The 18,313-nt window shown below is 44.5% G+C and overlaps 1 protein-coding gene across 1 annotated transcript in view; it reads left to right on the top strand.

The window, feature by feature from the left end:
• The window catches only part of LOC310878701 (uncharacterized protein), a 43,505-nt gene extending 39,691 nt beyond the window's left edge, over nucleotides 1–3,814 (top strand). The window contains exons 2-5 of the mRNA XM_083793063.1: nucleotides 456–559; nucleotides 1,753–1,890; nucleotides 2,152–2,262; nucleotides 3,587–3,814. Of these exons, the coding sequence (XP_083649189.1) occupies nucleotides 478–559; nucleotides 1,753–1,890; nucleotides 2,152–2,262; nucleotides 3,587–3,642 (387 nt within the window). The 5' untranslated portion in view covers nucleotides 456–477 and the 3' untranslated portion in view covers nucleotides 3,643–3,814. The remainder of the gene's footprint in view (nucleotides 1–455; nucleotides 560–1,752; nucleotides 1,891–2,151; nucleotides 2,263–3,586) is intronic.
• Nucleotides 3,815–18,313: the final 14,499 nt, after the last annotated feature.

The following is an 18,313-nucleotide window of genomic DNA, read 5'->3' as shown; positions in this document are numbered from 1 at the left end:
CTGTATAGTCATCATATGTAGAGACTAGAGACACATACAGACTGTAGTCATAATATGTAGAGACTAGAGACACAGACAGACTGTATAGTCATCATATGTAGAGACTAGAGACACATACAGACTGTAGTCATAATATGTAGAGACTAGAGACACATACAGACTGTAGTCATAATATGTAGAGACTAGAGACACATACAGACTGTATGGTCATAATATGTAGAGACTAGAGACACATACAGACTGTAGTCATAATATGTAGAGCCACATTGAGATGGTGGTCTTGTTTTGTATGTAGGCCTACAGTATGTAATGGTTGCTGTTGGATAGCCTATAGTTCAAAATGACTCCATGAATGAATATGTGTGTACTGTGTGTGTGTGTGTGTGTGTGTGTGTGTGTGTGTGTGTGTGTGTGTGTGTGTGTGTGTGTCATCTCTTCCTGTGAGGGGGGTGCAGTGACAGGCGGTCTCAACCCAAGATGTACAAACTCATGGTGGGTGGTCTACTCTGTGCCGTCACAGGAGCCATCCTCATTCTCCCCGTGGCATTCAGTCGAATCCGTAAGTACCGCGCGCACATGGGACAGGGTTTCTGAACCGCCCACAGCCCTCCTATGAGACACAGACGGGTTTCTGAACGGCCCACAGCCCTCCTATGAGACACAGTCGGGTTTCTGAACGGCCCACAGCCCTCCTATGAGACACAGACAGGTTTCTGAACGGCCCACAGCCCTCCTATGAGACACAGACAGGTTTCTGAACCGCCCACAGCCCTCCTATGAGACACAGACGGGTTTCTGAACCGCCCACAGCCCTCCTATGAGACACAGACAGGTTTCTGAACGGCCCACAGCCCTCCTATGAGAGACAGACAGGTTTCTGAACCGCCCACAGCCCTCCTATGAGAGACAGACGGGTTTCTGAACGGCCCACAGCCCTCCTATGAGACACAGACAGGTTTCTGAACCGCCCACAGCCCGCCTATGAGACACAGACAGGTTTCTGAACCGCCCACAGCCCTCCTATGAGACACAGACGGGTTTCTGAACGGCCCACAGCCCTCCTATGAGAGATAGACGGGTTTCTGAACCGCCCACAGCCCTCCTATGAGAGACAGACAGGTTTCTGAACCGCCCACAGCCCTCCTATGAGAGACAGACGGGTTTCTGAACGGCCCACAGCCCTCCTATGAGACACAGACAGGTTTCTGAACCGCCCACAGCCCTCCTATGAGAGACAGACAGGTTTCTGAACCGCCCACAGCCCTCCTATGAGACACAGACGGGTTTCTGAACGGCCCACAGCCCTCCTATGAGACACAGACAGGTTTCTGAACCGCCCACAGCCCTCCTATGAGAGACAGACGGGTTTCTGAACCGCCCACAGCCCTCCTATGAGACACAGACGGGATTCTGAACGGCCCACAGCCCTCCTATGAGACACAGACAGGTTTCTGAACCGCCCACAGCCCTCCTATGAGAGACAGACGGGTTTCTGAACCGCCCACAGCCCTCCTATGAGAGACAGACTGGTTTCTGAACCGCCCACAGCCCTCCTATGAGAGACAGACAGGATTCTGAACTGCCCACAGCCCTCCTATGAGACACAGACTGGTTTCTGAACTGTCTGTCTGTCTGTCTGTCTGTCTGTCTGTCTGTCTGTCTGTCTGTCTGTCTGTCTGTCTGTCTGTCTGTCTGTCTGTCTGTCTGTCTGTCTGTCTGTCTGTCTGTCTGTCTGTCTGTCCTCCCCACCAGCAAATCCAGACAATGATGCCATCCTCATCGTGCTGTCGACGGGGATAAGCTTCCTGGGCGTCATCGTGGGCATGGCATGCTGTCATCCCTGCAAGGGAACACATTTGCTGATTGCAGGGATTTTGTTAATAGCTTCCAGTGAGTTAAACACACACGTTTTCACAGAGTTTATGTACACTTTTGGACCCTTAATTGATGGTCCAAAAGGGAACCATTTTAGAGTCTATAAAAAATATACACTCTGAATCAAGGTTATAATATAGTTTTTCATTTTAGTATAGTTTTAGTTAGTTTTGAATGTCTTTTCTTCCACTAATTCAGTTAGTTTTAATTCGTTTTTAGAGTGGATGCTAAAACGTGTTAATAACAGTGTAATAACCTCCCGTCTCTACTTTGCAGCTGCGTTCGGCGCGGTGGCCATGAGCCTGTACACCCTCTACGACGTCAGCCATTACTTCACACTGGTCTGCGGACTGGGCTGGGGAGCCGTGCTCCTAACCTTACTGTCAGGTATGTATGGGTGGGCCGTGCTCCTAACCTTACTGTCAGGTATGTATGGGTGGGCCGTACTCCTAACCTTACTGTCAGGTATGGGTGGGCCGTGCTCCTAACCTTACTGTCAGGTATGGGTGGGCCGTGCTCCTAACCTTACTGTCAGGTATGGGTGGGCCGTGCTCCTAACCTTACTGTCAGGTATGGGTGGGCCATGCTCCTAACCTTATACTGTATGGATGGGTGGGCCATGCTCCTAACCTTACTGTCAGGTATGGATGGGTGGGCCATGCTCCTAACCTTACTGTCAGGTATGGATGGGTGGGCCATGCTCCTAACCTTACTGTCAGGTATGGATGGGTGGGCTGTGCTCCTAACCTTACTGTCAGGTATGGATGGGTGGGCCGTGCTCCTAACCTTACTGTCAGGTATGGGTGGGCCGTGCTCCTAACCTTACTGTCAGGTATGGGTGGGCCGTGCTCCTAACCTTACTGTCAGGTATGGGTGGGCCGTGCTCCTAACCTTACTGTCAGGTATGGGTGGGCCGTGCTCCTAACCTTACTGTCAGGTATGGGTGGGCCGTGCTCCTAACCTTACTGTCAGGTATGGGTGGGCCGTGCTCCTAACCTTACTGTCAGGTATGGGTGGGCCGTGCTCCTAACCTTACTGTCAGGTATGGGTGAGCCGTGCTCCTAACCTTACTGTCAGGTATGGGTGGGCCATGCTCCTAACCTTACTGTCAGGTATGGGTGGGCCATGCTCCTAACCTTACTGTCAGGTATGGATGGGTGGGCCATGCTCCTAACCTTACTGTCAGGTATGGGTGGGTGGGCCATGCTCCTAACCTTACTGTCAGGTATGGGTGAGTGGGCCATGCTCCTAACCTTACTGTCAGGTATGGGTGGGTGGGCCATGCTCCTAACCTTACTGTCAGGTATGGGTGGGCCGTGCTCCTAACCTTACTGTCAGGTAACTTAGACAGCATTGTATGTACTTTAGACACAGCACTCTATAGTGTATACTCAGTTTTACTGTAACAGATATTCAATATTGTACTGTTTAATCAGATGCTTATGATCCTCGATGACTATTTCCATGTATTTGTTGAGGGGTGCTAGCCCGCCCCTCCTATATTTCCATGTATTTGTTGAGGGGTGCTAGCCCGCCCCTCCTATATTCATTTTTGAAAAAAAGGTAATTATAGTAATTTATATTTAATAGTTGACACATCGTCCTTTTAGAATGGTCTGTCTGTCTGTCCATGCAGTATAGAAATCTCTCTGCCTCAAAGCTATAGCGTGTTCATCCATGCCTGAACGACAGCGCCCTCTGTCTGTTGCAGCGAGCCTTTACATGTGTGCCTACATAATAAAGAAAAGGCCTGACCAACGACGCTAGAGGGAGATCAGGACCAAAGAGGACAGACAGCGCTCCGCGGAGCGGACACGGAGGCCAGCGCTCCGCGGAGCGGACACGGAGGCCAGCGCTCCGCGGAGCGGACACGGAGGCCAGCGCTCCGCGGAGCGGACACGGAGGCCAGCGCTCCGCGGAGCGGACACGGAGGCCAGCGCTCCGCTCCGCGGACATGGAGGCCAGCGCTCCGCTCCGCGGACATGGAGGCCAGCGCTCCGCGGAGCGGACACGGAGGCCAGCGCTCCGCGGAGCGGACACGGAGGCCAGCGCTCCGCGGAGCGGACACGGAGGCCAGCGCTCCGCGGAGCGGACACGGAGGCCAGCGCTCCGCGGAGCGGACATGGAGGCCAGCGCTCCGCGGAGCGGACATGGAGGCCAGCGCTCCGCGGAGCGGACATGGAGGCCAGCGCTCCGCCGCTCCGCGGACATGGAGGCCAGCGCTCCGTGGAGCGGACATGGAGGCCAGCGCTCCGCGGAGCGGACATGGAGGCCAGCGCTCCGCCGCTCCGCGGACATGGAGGCCAGCGCTCCGCCGCTCCGCGGACATGGAGGCCAGCGCTCCGTGGAGCGGACATGGAGGCCAGCGCTCCGCGGAGCGGACATGGAGACCAGCGCTCCGCGGAGCGGACACGGAGGCCTGCGCTCCGCGGAACGGACATGGAGCCGGAGGCCATGCAGGGACTGATGCAGAAATACTGCAATAACCCATTCTGACCTGAGATCAGATTCATAACGAGGTTCCCACTGGACACACACTGGTCTGATTAACCCATTCTGACCTGAGATCAGATTCTAAAAAAAATGTCAGTCGTTCTTCGATTTTTCAAAAATAGCAGACCTACAAGCTCTTAGCGCGCCACTCGGTGGCGCGCTATGAGCTTGTAGATCTGCTATTTTTCAATAGCTAAAGCACAACATGATGCTAACACCAAAATGGGTTCCCGTTCAGAATGGGCTTCAAGGACATCTCAAGGACTGTGTAAAAAAAAAAGAAAAGAAAAGAAAAAAAGAATACGAATGTATGTGTACTTGTGAATTTTAATATGTATTTATGTCTGTTGTGACTGTAAGTCTGGCGTAGAGGATTTCATCCTGTGCTGGAAATCTTTTCAATAAATTTCAATAAATAAAATAAAATAAAATAACTATTTAAGAATAGCTAAACCTATTCTAAACCAGAACTCACTATGCTGTATATTGCTCCCTCATACTCCCATACATCAATTACTGTGTGGAGGTATGGCGTAGGCTATGGGGGAACAACTACAAAACAACTATCCAGCCAATATTCCTACTTAAAAAAGAATTGTCACCCAATCTGATTATTACGCACCAACCAACCTATTATTCATTCAATTAAACACCATAAAACTCCAAGATATAATAGATCTAACGAGCTGTATCCAAGAGCTGTTCTGGCCTAGAGAGAGAGCCGCTATACAACCTAAGAGCTGTTCTGGCCTAGAGAGAGACGCTATACAACCTAAGAGCTGTTCTGGCCTAGAGAGAGAGCCGCTATACAACCTAAGAGCTGTTCTGGCCTAGAGAGAGACGCTATACAACCTAAGAGCTGTTCTGGCCTAGAGAGAGAGCCGCTATACAACCTAAGAGCTGTTCTGGCCTAGAGAGAGAGCCGCTATACAACCTAAGAGCTGTTCTGGCCTAGAGAGAGACGCTATACAACCTAAGAGCTGTTCTGGCCTAGAGAGAGAGCCGCTATACAACCTAAGAGCTGTTCTGGCCTAGAGAGAGCCACTATACAACCTAAGAGCTGTTCTGGCCTAGAGAGAGCCTCTATACAACCTAAGAGCTGTTCTGGCCTAGAGAGAGCCTCTATACAACCTAAGAGCTGTTCTGGCCTAGAGAGAGCCTCTATACAACCTAAGAGCTGTTCTGGCCTAGAGAGAGACGCTATACAACCTAAGAGCTGTTCTGGCCTAGAGAGAGAGCCGCTACAACCTAAGAGCTGTTCTGGCCTAGAGAGAGAGCCGCTATACAACCTAAGAGCTGTTCTGGCCTAGAGAGAGAGCCGCTATACAACCTAAGAGCTGTTCTGGCCTAGGGAGAGAGCCGCTATACAACCTAAGAGCTGTTCTGGCCTAGAGAGAGAGCTGCTATACAACCTAAGAGCTGTTCTGGCCTAGAGAGAGAGCCGCTATACAACCTAAGAGCTGTTCTGGCCTAGGGAGAGAGCCGCTATACAACCTAAGAGCTGTTCTGGCCTAGAGAGAGCCTCTATACAACCTAAGAGCTGTTCTGGCCTAGAGAGAGACGCTATACAACCTAAGAGCTGTTCTGGCCTAGAGAGAGACGCTATACAACCTAAGAGCTGTTCTGGCCTAGAGAGAGAGCAGCTATACAACCTAAGAGCTGTTCTGGCCTAGAGAGAGAGCCGCTATACAACCTAAGAGCTGTTCTGGCCTAGAGAGAGAGCCACTATACAACCTAAGAGCTGTTCTGGCCTAGAGAGAGAGACGCTATACAACCTAAGAGCTGTTCTGGCCTAGAGAGAGAGCCGCTATACAACCTAAGAGCTGTTCTGGCCTAGAGAGAGAGCCACTATACAACCTAAGAGCTGTTCTGGCCTAGAGAGAGAGCTGCTATACAACCTAAGAGCTGTTCTGGCCTAGAGAGAGAGCTGCTATACAACCTAAGAGCTGTTCTGGCCTAGAGAGAGAGCTGCTATACAACCTAAGAGCTGTTCTGGCCTAGAGAGAGAGCTGCTATACAACCTAAGAGCTGTTCTGGCCTAGAGAGAGAGCCACTATACAACCTAAGAGCTGTTCTGGCCTAGAGAGAGAGCTGCTATACAACCTAAGAGCTGTTCTGGCCTAGAGAGAGAGCTGCTATACAACCTAAGAGCTGTTCTGGCCTAGAGAGAGAGCTGCTATACAACCTAAGAGCTGTTCTGGCCTAGAGAGAGAGCCACTATACAACCTAAGAGCTGTTCTGGCCTAGAGAGAGAGCTGCTATACAACCTAAGAGCTGTTCTGGCCTAGAGAGAGAGCCGCTATACAACCTAAGAGCTGTTCTGGCCTAGAGAGAGAGCCGCTACACAACCTAAGAGCTGTTCTGGCCTAGAGAGAGAGCTGCTATACAACCTAAGAGCTGTTCTGGCCTGGAGAGAGAGCCGCTATACAACCTAAGAGCTGTTCTGGCCTAGAGAGAGAGCTGCTATACAACCTAAGAGCTGTTCTGGCCTAGAGAGAGAGCTGCTATACAACCTAAGAGCTGTTCTGGCCTAGAGAGAGAGCTGCTATACAACCTAAGAGCTGTTCTGGCCTAGAGAGAGAGCTGCTATACAACCTAAGAGCTGTTCTGGCCTAGAGAGAGAGACGCTACAACCTAAGAGCTGTTCTGGCCTAGAGAGAGAGACGCTATACAACCTAAGAGCTGTTCTGGCCTAGAGAGAGAGCCGCTATACAACCTAAGAGCTGTTCTGGCCTAGAGAGAGACGCTATACAACCTAAGAGGCACTTCCATTATTCAAACAAATGCTAGAACAAACATCAGAGAGAGGTGCATATCGGTCAGAGGGGTCAAGCTGTGGAATGGATTAGGATGACGAACAAAAAAACTGTAGTACAATAAATACATTTAAAAAAATGGTATAGATCAAAAATAGTAGATACATAATTATAGAACATTGATATGATGTTTTGTTTTCTCGTTTTGTGTTTTGTTTTGTTGTTTTTGTTCTTGTTTGTCTTGTTGCTGTTAACTGTATATTGTCCTGTCTGTCTTTGTTTTTGTTTTATGTTATGTTTGTTTGTTTTTGTTTTGTTTTCTTGGTTTTTTCCCCCTTCTGTTTGCTTTGTTGTATTCTTTTCCCTCTGAAAGCCATTTATCTGTTAGAAGGGTAGTAACGTCACGGTTATATTAGCAAAAGCCTATTGTTTGCATAAATCATTCATTCTTTATTGTTTGATCTTAATCCTAGATTATTTTAAATGTTAAATAATTTATAGTTTTCCGTTTTTCCTTTCATTCTTGGAGAGTATCTGGAGCAGGGGTGGGCAACTTTGACGATGGAGAGGGCCACCATATTTCCACACTCACTCCCTAGGGCCATATTACTGTCGTAGCAAAAATAGCCGATCTACAAGCTCAAAACGCGTTGCGCTGCGACGCATTTTGAGCTTGTAGATCGGCTATTTTTGCTATATTCGAATTGGAATCCTGAAAATGTACACTTTTATGTAATTTCAAATGCCTTTAATTATACGTGTGTTGAGCATTGAGCTACTAATTTAGACTGAAGTAATTAAAGCAGGTCATGTTTGCATGTTGTGGAATTGTAAACAGCTGGAACCAATATATTGTTGTGAGCTTGTACATCTAAACTCATATAACAACGTCGTTGTGAGCTTGTAGATCTAAGCTCACATAACAACGTCGTTGTGAGCTTGTAGATCTAAGCTCACATAACAACGCCGTTGTGAGCTTGTAGATCTAAGCTCACATAACGTTGTTGTGAACTTGTACATCTAAACTCACATAACAACGTTGTTGTGAGCTTGTAGATCTAAGCTCACATAACGTCGTTGTGAGCTTGTAGATCTAAACTAACATAACAACGTTGTTGTGAGCTTGTAGATCTAAGCTCACATAACATCGTTGTGAGCTTGTAGATCTAAGCTCACATCGTTGTGAGCTTGTAGATTGGCTCTGTTTTTGGATAAGGTTCCCCTTAGAATTGTAGATGCTGCATGGGTTCAAATGAAGTGTTTCTTCCACCAGGTGGCAGTAAAGGGTTACAAGGAGGAGTTGTGTAAAGTTTGGTGGCAGTGACTCAACTCTCTAGTCTAGACTACAACACCTTGTTTCAACTGCACGTTTTACACAAATAGGCCTATACTGACAACCTAAACATTCAATGTGTTTTATATCAACAAGCTACAGCTGCTGAACAATGGACACAACTCACAGCAAACCACATGAACATTTATTCATTAAACATGGAAACAAAAGAGTTAAAACTACAGAAATGAGAGTAGCCTATAGGCTAGTAGCCACCACACCACAGCAGGTGAACTCAATGCTCCAACTATAAGTCCAAAGTGTGTCAACTCTTATCTGAGACATTTAAAGGATTATTTTACAAACGGACACAACGAGAGATGAACTTGTGGATTCTACAAAGAGCAGACAGACAATAAACAAAACCAACTGAAGAACAATTAATGCAGGAGCAAAAGGCGGGGAGGAAGCGCCACTTCATCTTAGAAGGTAAGGCTCATCTAGAATATAAATATAAATGCTGTTTAATTTAGTTACAATGCTGTGTGTTGACGTCATGACGTGTTGGTGCTACTTATTGCGCAGCTGTGCACTTTGATGAGGTTAATTAGATGCTGTTTGGCTGCTGGTGCTTGTAGGTCTCCATAAATCACAGACATGCTTGGTTGTGTATTTAGATTTAGGTTGTTTGATTTGTGGTGCATATTTGTTTACATTATATTAGCTGTGGCCATAATATTGAGTTGTCATGAATGTCTGGTTGTTCTGCTCTTGGTCTCATTGGGGCTTAATTGTCCAATGAAATAGAAATGGAGGGGAAAAATAGCCGATCTACAAGCTTCGTGGATTAGACAGTTTCACTATTGCAGATATAAGTTCTCATGTAGGATACAGTTGTTTCTTTTGGGCATGTTTTCATAGTAGTACCTACCTGTATGGTGTTGTCATGGTTACCAACATGATATGAGAGAGAGAGAGAGAGATTTGATATTATTTTCTGTTGTATTATATATCTTTCAGTTTTTGCTGCATTTGATGCTTTCAATACTGTAGTTGTACCAGTATTGAGATGTTGAAAACTAGTTTTAGTCATATTTTAGTCACTAACTAAAATATGTCTTGGTGGTGTCGTAATGCCTGATTATGCACTTGGTTGCATGCTGAAAGATCTAAAAGCTCAGTGTGAGCTTGTAGATCTCAAAAGTGAAAAAAAGGCAATGCTGGTGAACTGTACAGTGCATGGCAGATGTCTTCATGATGCTACAAGCTCATTGTGAGCTTGTAGATCTGCTAGTTTCAGCACATTGCAGAATTATGCGGAATGTCCCATTTCACAATGCATACAAATCATTTGAAAATAGCAGATCTACAAGATCAGTGCATTGCAAAGTGACACATTGTGAGCTTGTAGATCTGCTAGTTTCAGCAGAATAATGCAGAATTTCACAATGCTCTGGGACAGTGGTGGAAAGTAACTACGTACATTTACTTAAGCACTGTACTTAATTACAGTACATTTACTTAAGCACTGTACTTAATTACAGTACATTTACTTAAGCACTGTACAGTACAGTACATTTACTTAAGCATTGTACTTAATTACAGTACATTTACTTAAGCACTGTACTTAATTACAGTACATTTACTTAAGCACTGTACAGTACAGTGCATTTACTTAAGCACTGTACTGAATTACAGTACATTTACTTAAGCACTGTACAGTACAGTACATTTACTTAAGCACTGTACTTAATTACAGTACATTTACTTAAGCACTGTACAATTTTGAGGTATTGTTTTTTGTCGAGTATTTCCTATTAGAAAATAGTTCAGCTGTTGAAGTGGAGCTCATCAATGTCATATTTCTTCCATTGATAAATCTAAATGGAGGAGAGAGTAAATGGTAAATGGTGCATTTATATAACGCCTTTATCCAAGGAGCTTTACATAGATTGTGCATTACATTCACCCACACATTCATATGGTGGTGGAAAACCATGCAAGGCACCAACCAGCACATCAGGAGCAATTAGGGGTTCAGAGTCTTGCTCAAGGACACTTCGACACTAACTCCCCCCAGAGTTAGTGTCGAAGTGTCCTTGAGCAAGCCCACAGGGTTCGAACTGGCAACCTTGCGGTTACCATCCAGACTTGAATGCTAGATATTTACATTTAGAGGCCAATATTCTACCATCATTACAGTATGTACAAATTATAGTAACTTCCTCCACTGGTGATGTCATCACTGTGTAATTCTGTACGGCTGCCTTTTCAGAACTTCTCATTTGAAGTCATTTACATATAATTATATATTTAAACAGCAACTGGTATTGTCTAGATATGGACTAGTATGTAAATATCTGAAGTCATTTACATATAACTGGTGTTGTCTAGATATGGACTAGTATGTAAATATCTGAAGTTGTTCCTCATCTGTTGACCTACATTTAAAGAAGTCCAAACTCAGGGATGTTTATTATTCAACTGCACATCCTGTACATTAATTTAGTTACTAAAGTGTACTCTTTATCATATGAGGTACAGCAGTTTAAGCCCCTGATGTGAACAATTCTACATGTTGAAATGTAACAGTCATTTACAGTGATTAGAGTTCATGTACTGTTTTATTTATAACATTCACTGTTTTAACAAACTGATTTGGACCAAACCCAGTTTCATCACAAACACTTTATTGATCTATCTGTCTGTGGTGTTAAAATGAAACAGATGGCTGTTATTCATTGATTACATGTTACATTACATAGTCTCCCCTTTATCTGAATAATGGAAATATGAATTATCCTCCGGATCCCCAGCATGAATATTCTGGGGGGAACATTTCCCAAAATAGCAGATCTACAAGCTCATTGTCTATGTGGTGTGTCACCACAAAGGGTTAATCAGGTGCTGCACATACACATTAGTGTTGTTTTTGGCAGCTAATTTAGATTCTAGTTTTAGTCATAGGGCCGTTTGCACCAAGAAAGATTAAATAAAGCTTAGTTTAGTGTTAATCAGGGATTTGTTGATCAAGGATAAATTTTAATTCGAGTTGTGTTGCACCAATTAATTTTAAGCATTGCTTAACAGATCTGTGATTAAATCCTTAACCTGTGATTAAAATCCATTAAACTGTGATTAAAACTTTAAACTGTGATTAATTCATGGATTAAACTTTGTTGTGTGTCCGCCATCTTGGTTTTGCGCTGTAAATAAACAGCAGCAGTCGTGAGCATCATTAGCGTTCTATTTCATTCATATTTGAGAATGTTTAAAGTAAATTATAGACTAAAATATATATAATAATAAAAACCGTCTCGCTCGCTAAAAAAACCCAACAGACGTATAAGCTCAGAGAGCGTCACTCTGTGGTGCGTGGTGGGTTTATAGATCTGTTCCGTTGATCACACACACCACCACTTCCTCGTTCCTCCGATAGTTTCACCAAACAACAACAAACATGGCGCAGCGCGCAAGGGGTCCAATCTTCACTAGCCATGAAAAGCATTTATCATGTCAGTTAATGGAGCAGTACGGGAGAAAAAAAAACAGACAATGTAACGGTGAGAAAGAAAGACTTGGCATGGGACGAGTGGTGTACGTGTTTCAATGGTTCAGCGGGTATCGAGGATAAACGAGACACTTCTGAGGGAAGGAGGGAGACTCTTCTCACAGGAGGTGGACCCCCACCCGGAAAGACTGATGCGTTTGTCACAGAAGATCATGGAGTTGATCCCACAGCAAATAAAGCCCTTACCAAACCCATATGATGACGATGCCCTGGCTGACCATTTTGACCAACCCAAATAAAGCCCTCACCAAACCCATATGATGACGATGCCCTGGCTGACCATTTTGACCAACCCAAATAAAGCCCTTACCAAACCCATATGATGACGATGCCCTGGCTGACCATTTTGACCAACCCAAATAAAGCCCTCACCAAACCCATATGATGACGATGCCCTGGCTGACCATTTTGACCAACCCAAATAAAGCCCTCACCAAACCCATATGATGACGATGCCCTGGCTGACCATTTTGACCAAGCCTTACTGCTGGTACCAACGGACCAAGCAGCGCACCTACCATCAACGTCCACCTCTGAACGTGAGTCCAGTTGTGTGTGTGTGTGTGTGTGTGTGTGTGTGTGTGTGTGTGTGTGTGTGTGTGTGTGTGTGTGTGTGTGTGTGTGTGTGTGTGTGTGTGTGTGTGTGTGTGTGTGTGTGTGTGTGTGTGTGTGTGTCAGCATCATGTCAGTAGTATTTCAATAATTATGGTCAGTATAATACCAATTTAACTTTTCTTTTGCCCTGACAGTATAATACCAATATCATATTTCAGCATGATGATATTGGCATGATATTTAAATGATACTATAATGCCCATATTGTTACTTACTAACAGAATCACTGTTTATAATTGTTCCTCATGTAGGCCTACATACATTGTAATGTAAATAAAACAAATGATGTTGTGCCCATAAACTATAAACATAAACTAACTAACTATAAACATAACTATAACCCATAAACTAACTATAAACATAAACATAAACTAACCAAATGATGTTGTGCCCATAGCCATGAGACATTGTACAATGAAACAAATGAACAATCTGTTTGAATGAAAACCTTCTTCAAGATTCAAACTGTATTAATATGAAAAAAACGAGTTTATATATTGATTTAAGGCATGTTCATTCTGGCGAGATGAGGCATATTCTGCTGGGAGTGGTCACAATTGTGCTATAGGCTACTGTACTAAAGTAGTCTTTAAATCTTTTATGTATTTTTTAGATAATGGTGTACATGTGAAGACTGTTGCCCCCCCCCCTCTGCTCCTGCCATTGTGAAAAAAGGTGTCGGCGAAGGAGCAACGCCAGGACAGTCCCACACGCTTCAGCCCCAGGACAGTCCCACACGCTTCAACCCCAGGACAGTCCCACACGCTTCAGCCCCAGGACAGTCCCACACGCTTCAGCCCCAGGACAGTCCCACACGCTTCAGCCCCGGGACAGTCCCACACGCTTCAGCCCCAGGACAGTCCCACACGCTTCAGCCCCAGGACAGTCCCACACGCTTCAGCCCCAGGTCAGTCCCACACGCTTCAGCACGGCAGCCCATCACAGAGCAAGAGAGAGAAAAGTAGAAAAAGTGCCCTTCTGGGCACAGGTCACAGGTCACAGGTCACAGGTCTCCACCAGGATAGGAATGTAGGACATTGCAGCTTGCCTTCATCTGGTGGTTGGATAAAAGGGCAACAAAAGTAAATTATCCACAGATCCGTGCAGTTAGAGGTAAAAACACTTTTCGGCCAGTTATAGCGCCACCTTGAGGCTGAGTTGAAATTGTTCATGTGGCATTTCGTCCTCGGCCTAGTGGGAATGTGCGTGCACAATTTCACGGAAATCACGCGATGTGTTCATGATTTGCAGCATTTTGTTTGAAACTGAGCACTCCTGTGAACTTTGGAAGGCAATCTTAACCAATCAGGATGGAGTGTGAGAAATCTGAAAGACCGGTTTCGTTGAATGGCTCTAGAGAGACTGTGTACCAATTTGCGCGATGTTTGGACAAAATCTGTAGGTGTACTGTGCAAAAACTTGTTTTGCACAAAGCGGCCTCCTGGTGGCGCTATAACAGGCCGTTATGGAAAGTTTGGGGCAGAGGTTCATCGTTGGCATCCAGGGAGTGTGTGTGCAAAATTTGGCATCGACCGGGTTAACGGTGGCCGAGATTAGCTGCTCACGGACACACACACACACACGGACGGACACACACACACACGGACGGACGGACGGACACACGGACGGACGGACGGAGTGCCTTCGGCCTGGTGGAGACAAAAAGGACACAATGAATATCATTTTGATGTACTGGAATTGGAGAAAGAGAAGAATATAATTCAGATAGAAGATGCAAAGTTACGGAGAGAAGTGCTGCTGCTTCAAAAGGAGGCACTCATGACTAATATGACAGCATTTACAGGCTTACAACCCAATGCAATTTCTTCTTAATGAACCCTAGTGTAAATAGATTCATGGCTGGTACAGTATGGCTTACAACCCAATGCAATATCTTCTTAATGAACCCTAGTGTAAATAGATTCATGGCTGGTACAGTATGGCTTACAACCCAATGCAATATCTTCTTAATGAACCCTAGTGTAAATAGATTCATGGCTGGTACAGTATTGTAGGCTAATGATTTTGTTAATCCATTTAATCCAATCCGTTGTGATCGGGTCGACAGGTTGTGATCACTACTGTGAAACACCATAGAGTCCCAGTCCAGACAGTTTTGTCTTTGTTTTTGTGTGGATTATAGATGCTAGATGTGGGCTATGAGTTTTTGCATTGAGTTGTTCTTGAAATGTACTGTACATCTCCAAACTGTTACATTCTGGACGGGAACCCCTTTTGGTGTCAGCATCATGTCATGCTTTAGCTATTGAAAAATAGCAGACCTACAAGCTCATAGCGCGCCACCGAGTGGCGCGCTATGAGCTTGTAGGTCTGCTATTTTTGAAAAATCGAAGAACGACTGACATATAGAAACATAGCTTTTTCAGAAAACCGTCAGGATGTAGAAGACACTTTTTAATCTGATCTCAGGTCAGAATGGGTTAATTATTCAATCAATCCATCAATATGATCTGAATTTGAATTGAATTATTTATTTAGGAAATTGAAGAGAAACAAGACAACTGTTCTTTTATGAGTATGAAGACAAATTTGTACTGTACAATAATTTTACAGTAGACGTTGTTTATTTGCATTGGCTGGCATACTTATCTGCAGATGTGTGTTGTATTGGACTATTAACAAATTAACACAGTGGACACTTTGACATGTTTAGTATCTTCCTCAAAGCACAGGCATTGAACAGCGCTCCTTGTATTGGCTGTACAGTACACACAAGGAAAAGATTACATTAACATGTTATAGAAGATGTAGAAGTGATTATTATAATTGCAAAATGTATCTTTCATTTGATTGATAAAGAAATGTTTTCCTTTAGGCTCGTGTGTACATGATACACGCCCGAATTAACCCATTCTGACCTGAGATCAGATTAATACGAGGTTTCCACTGGGGCACACACTAGTCTGATTAACCCATTCTGACCTGAGATCAGATTCTAAAAGTCATTCTTCGATTTTTCAAAAAATAGCAGACCTACAAGCTCGTATCGCGCCACTCGGTGGCGCGATATGAGCTTGTAGGTCTGCTATTTTTCAATAGCTAAAGCATAACATGATGCCAACACCAAAATGGGTGCCCGGTCAGAATGAATGAAGCAGCAAAATGGTTCTCAATTAAGGTCATCCGGACAGCAGTTCCATTTGCATTGGCAGCAGTGTGTTCCTCCTGGTCATCTCCTCCGTCGTCATGGGGACCCTCTTCAGCATCTTCTGGCAGCTCGTCTCCATTTCTCTTCCCAAAGTTGTACAACACTGCCACTGCAACAATGGCTGTCAATGTTGTCTTTAGCTTTATTTCGAAGCCCATCCTTCAAGCAAGGAAACCTCCTTTTCCAAACTCCCAACACTCTCTCCACAAGACCTCTTGCTTTAATGTGGCTGGTATTGTACCGTCTCTCTGCTGGTGTTTGAGGGTGCAAAATGGGGGTCATCAGGTACCCACCTTTTCAGACTCCATCATGGCCCATAGCACTTACCCCACCCCCTTAGATAGCATTTCTCTAGACTTAGATAGCATCTGATATACAGACTTATAGCATGTTATGTAGACGGCACTATAATTGCATTGTATGCAGTCATAGCACGCCATAGTACATATGTATAGCATAGTAGTATATATATATAGTTTATATGTATAGTCTCATAATATAGATATTCCACTGTTACTTTCTTAGCTTACGCATGTTTTATGATAAATGCTTTTGTGATGTATTCCCATGCTTTTGTTCTTGATTATTGTAAGTCGCTCTGGATTAAGAGCGTCTGCTAAATGCCTAAATTGTAAATTGTAAATTGCACGGCAGGCATATCCAAGGTCACCAACTAGGTGGCCTTGAAAGGCCTGACTTTCAAGCAGAGCACAGAGGTGGCTGTTGTCAAACATCCGGCTGTCATGTGTTGATCCTGGCCATCGAGCTACAATGTTGCTGATTTGGCCCTCCTCGTCACACACAGCCTGAACATTAATTGAAAAGTGTCCCTTCCTGTTGCCAAACAGCTCTCCATTTGCTCCACCGGGGTTTTGAATGGGGATGTGCGTACAGTCAATTGCTCCTAGCACTCCTGGAAAACCAGATCTTCTGTAAAACTCAGCAGATGTTTCTCTTGTTGGAGCAAATCTTATGTACTGGTTTTTTTTTAAAGACGCAATTGCTCGGGATACTCTTTCAACAATTCTACTCACTGTTGAGTCATGTACTCCGAAAAGGTCCCCATCCACCAGCTGGAAGCATCCGGTTGCAAGGCTATCAGTAGCTGGAGCAAGGGTGGTCCAGCTGCATTCCTCTCAGTGGCATGTTCAATTGCAGGCCCGATTTTAGCAAGTATTGTCATTACAGAGTCTCTGCTGAATCTGTACCGCCTTTTGAATTCATCATAGTCATAATATGCGACTGGGTTTAGACGGTCCCTTATTCTTCTTTGAGGTGCTCTTTCGTTTTCTCTTTCATTTTCATGAAGCCATCTGATATATGCTGCCATGTTGTTTTCATTTAAACCTCCTCTCCTGCTGGTGTAGAATTAATCCCTTATTGATACTTAAATCAAAGTTTAAAGTTGTGGTGCAACAGGGTTGACATTAATCCAGCTTTACTGTGAAAATTAAAACCAAGATTAAAAAAACTAAACCAAGATTAAAAGGCTGGTTGGTTTAAAACTAAACCGGATTAGTGAAAACTAGGTTTAAAGTTTGGTGCAACTGGATTAATAGATACACCTTGATTTAAACCAGATTAAGGCTTAATCCTTCTTTTATTCTGTGCTGAATAAAACCTTGGCTGAGGAATAGTGTGACTCAGAGAAGCAGTGGCGTGCACAGATACACTGTAAATCCCTGGAACATGTGACGCGTTTAAACCTAAACACCATGTGTGTAATAATAAAATGCCAAGTGTACGCTGCTGCTGCGGAGCGCTGCTGCCCAGGGAGGCGCTGGTCAACAAGGACGGCCTCACCTGGTACGGACCAGAGGCTCCATGGTTAAACACCCCTTCTGACCTGAGATCAGATTCATACGAGGTTTTCCACTGGACATACACACTGGTCTGATTAACCCATTCTGACCTGAGATCAGATTCTATAAAAATGTCAGTCGCTCTTCGATTTTTCAAAAATAGCAGACCTACAAGCTCGTATCGCGCCACTCGGTGGCGCGATACGAGCTTGTAGGTCTGCTATTTTTCAATAGATAAAGCATAACGTGATGCTGACACCAAAATGGGTGCCCGTTCAGAATGGGTTAAACACCCGTTCTGACCTGAGATCAGATTCTAAAAATGTCCTCTACATCCTGACAGTTTTCCATTCTGACCTGAGATCAGATTCTAAAAATGTCTTCTACATCATGACAGTTTTCCATTCTGACCTGAGATCAGATTTAAAAAATGTCTTCTACATCCTGACAGTTTTCATTCTGACCTGAGATCAGATTCTAAAAATGTTCTTCTACATCCTGACAGTTTTCATTCTGACCTGAGATCAGATTCTAAAAATGTCTTCTACATCCTGACAGTTTTCATTCTGACCTGAGATCAGATTCTAAAAATGTCTTCTATATCCTGACAGTTTTCCATTCTGACCTGAGATCAGATTAAAAAAATGTCTTCTACATCCTGACAGTTTTCATTCTGACCTGAGATCAGATTCTAAAAATGTCTTCTATATCCTGACAATTTTCCATTCTGACCTGAGATCAGATTAAAAAAATGTCTTC

This window comes from Protomyctophum parallelum (assembly GCF_964188405.1).
Source record: "Protomyctophum parallelum genome assembly, chromosome: 21".
In the NCBI taxonomy this organism is placed as follows: Eukaryota; Metazoa; Chordata; class Actinopteri; order Myctophiformes; family Myctophidae; genus Protomyctophum; species Protomyctophum parallelum.
This window is presented reverse-complemented; position numbering and strand designations above follow the sequence as displayed.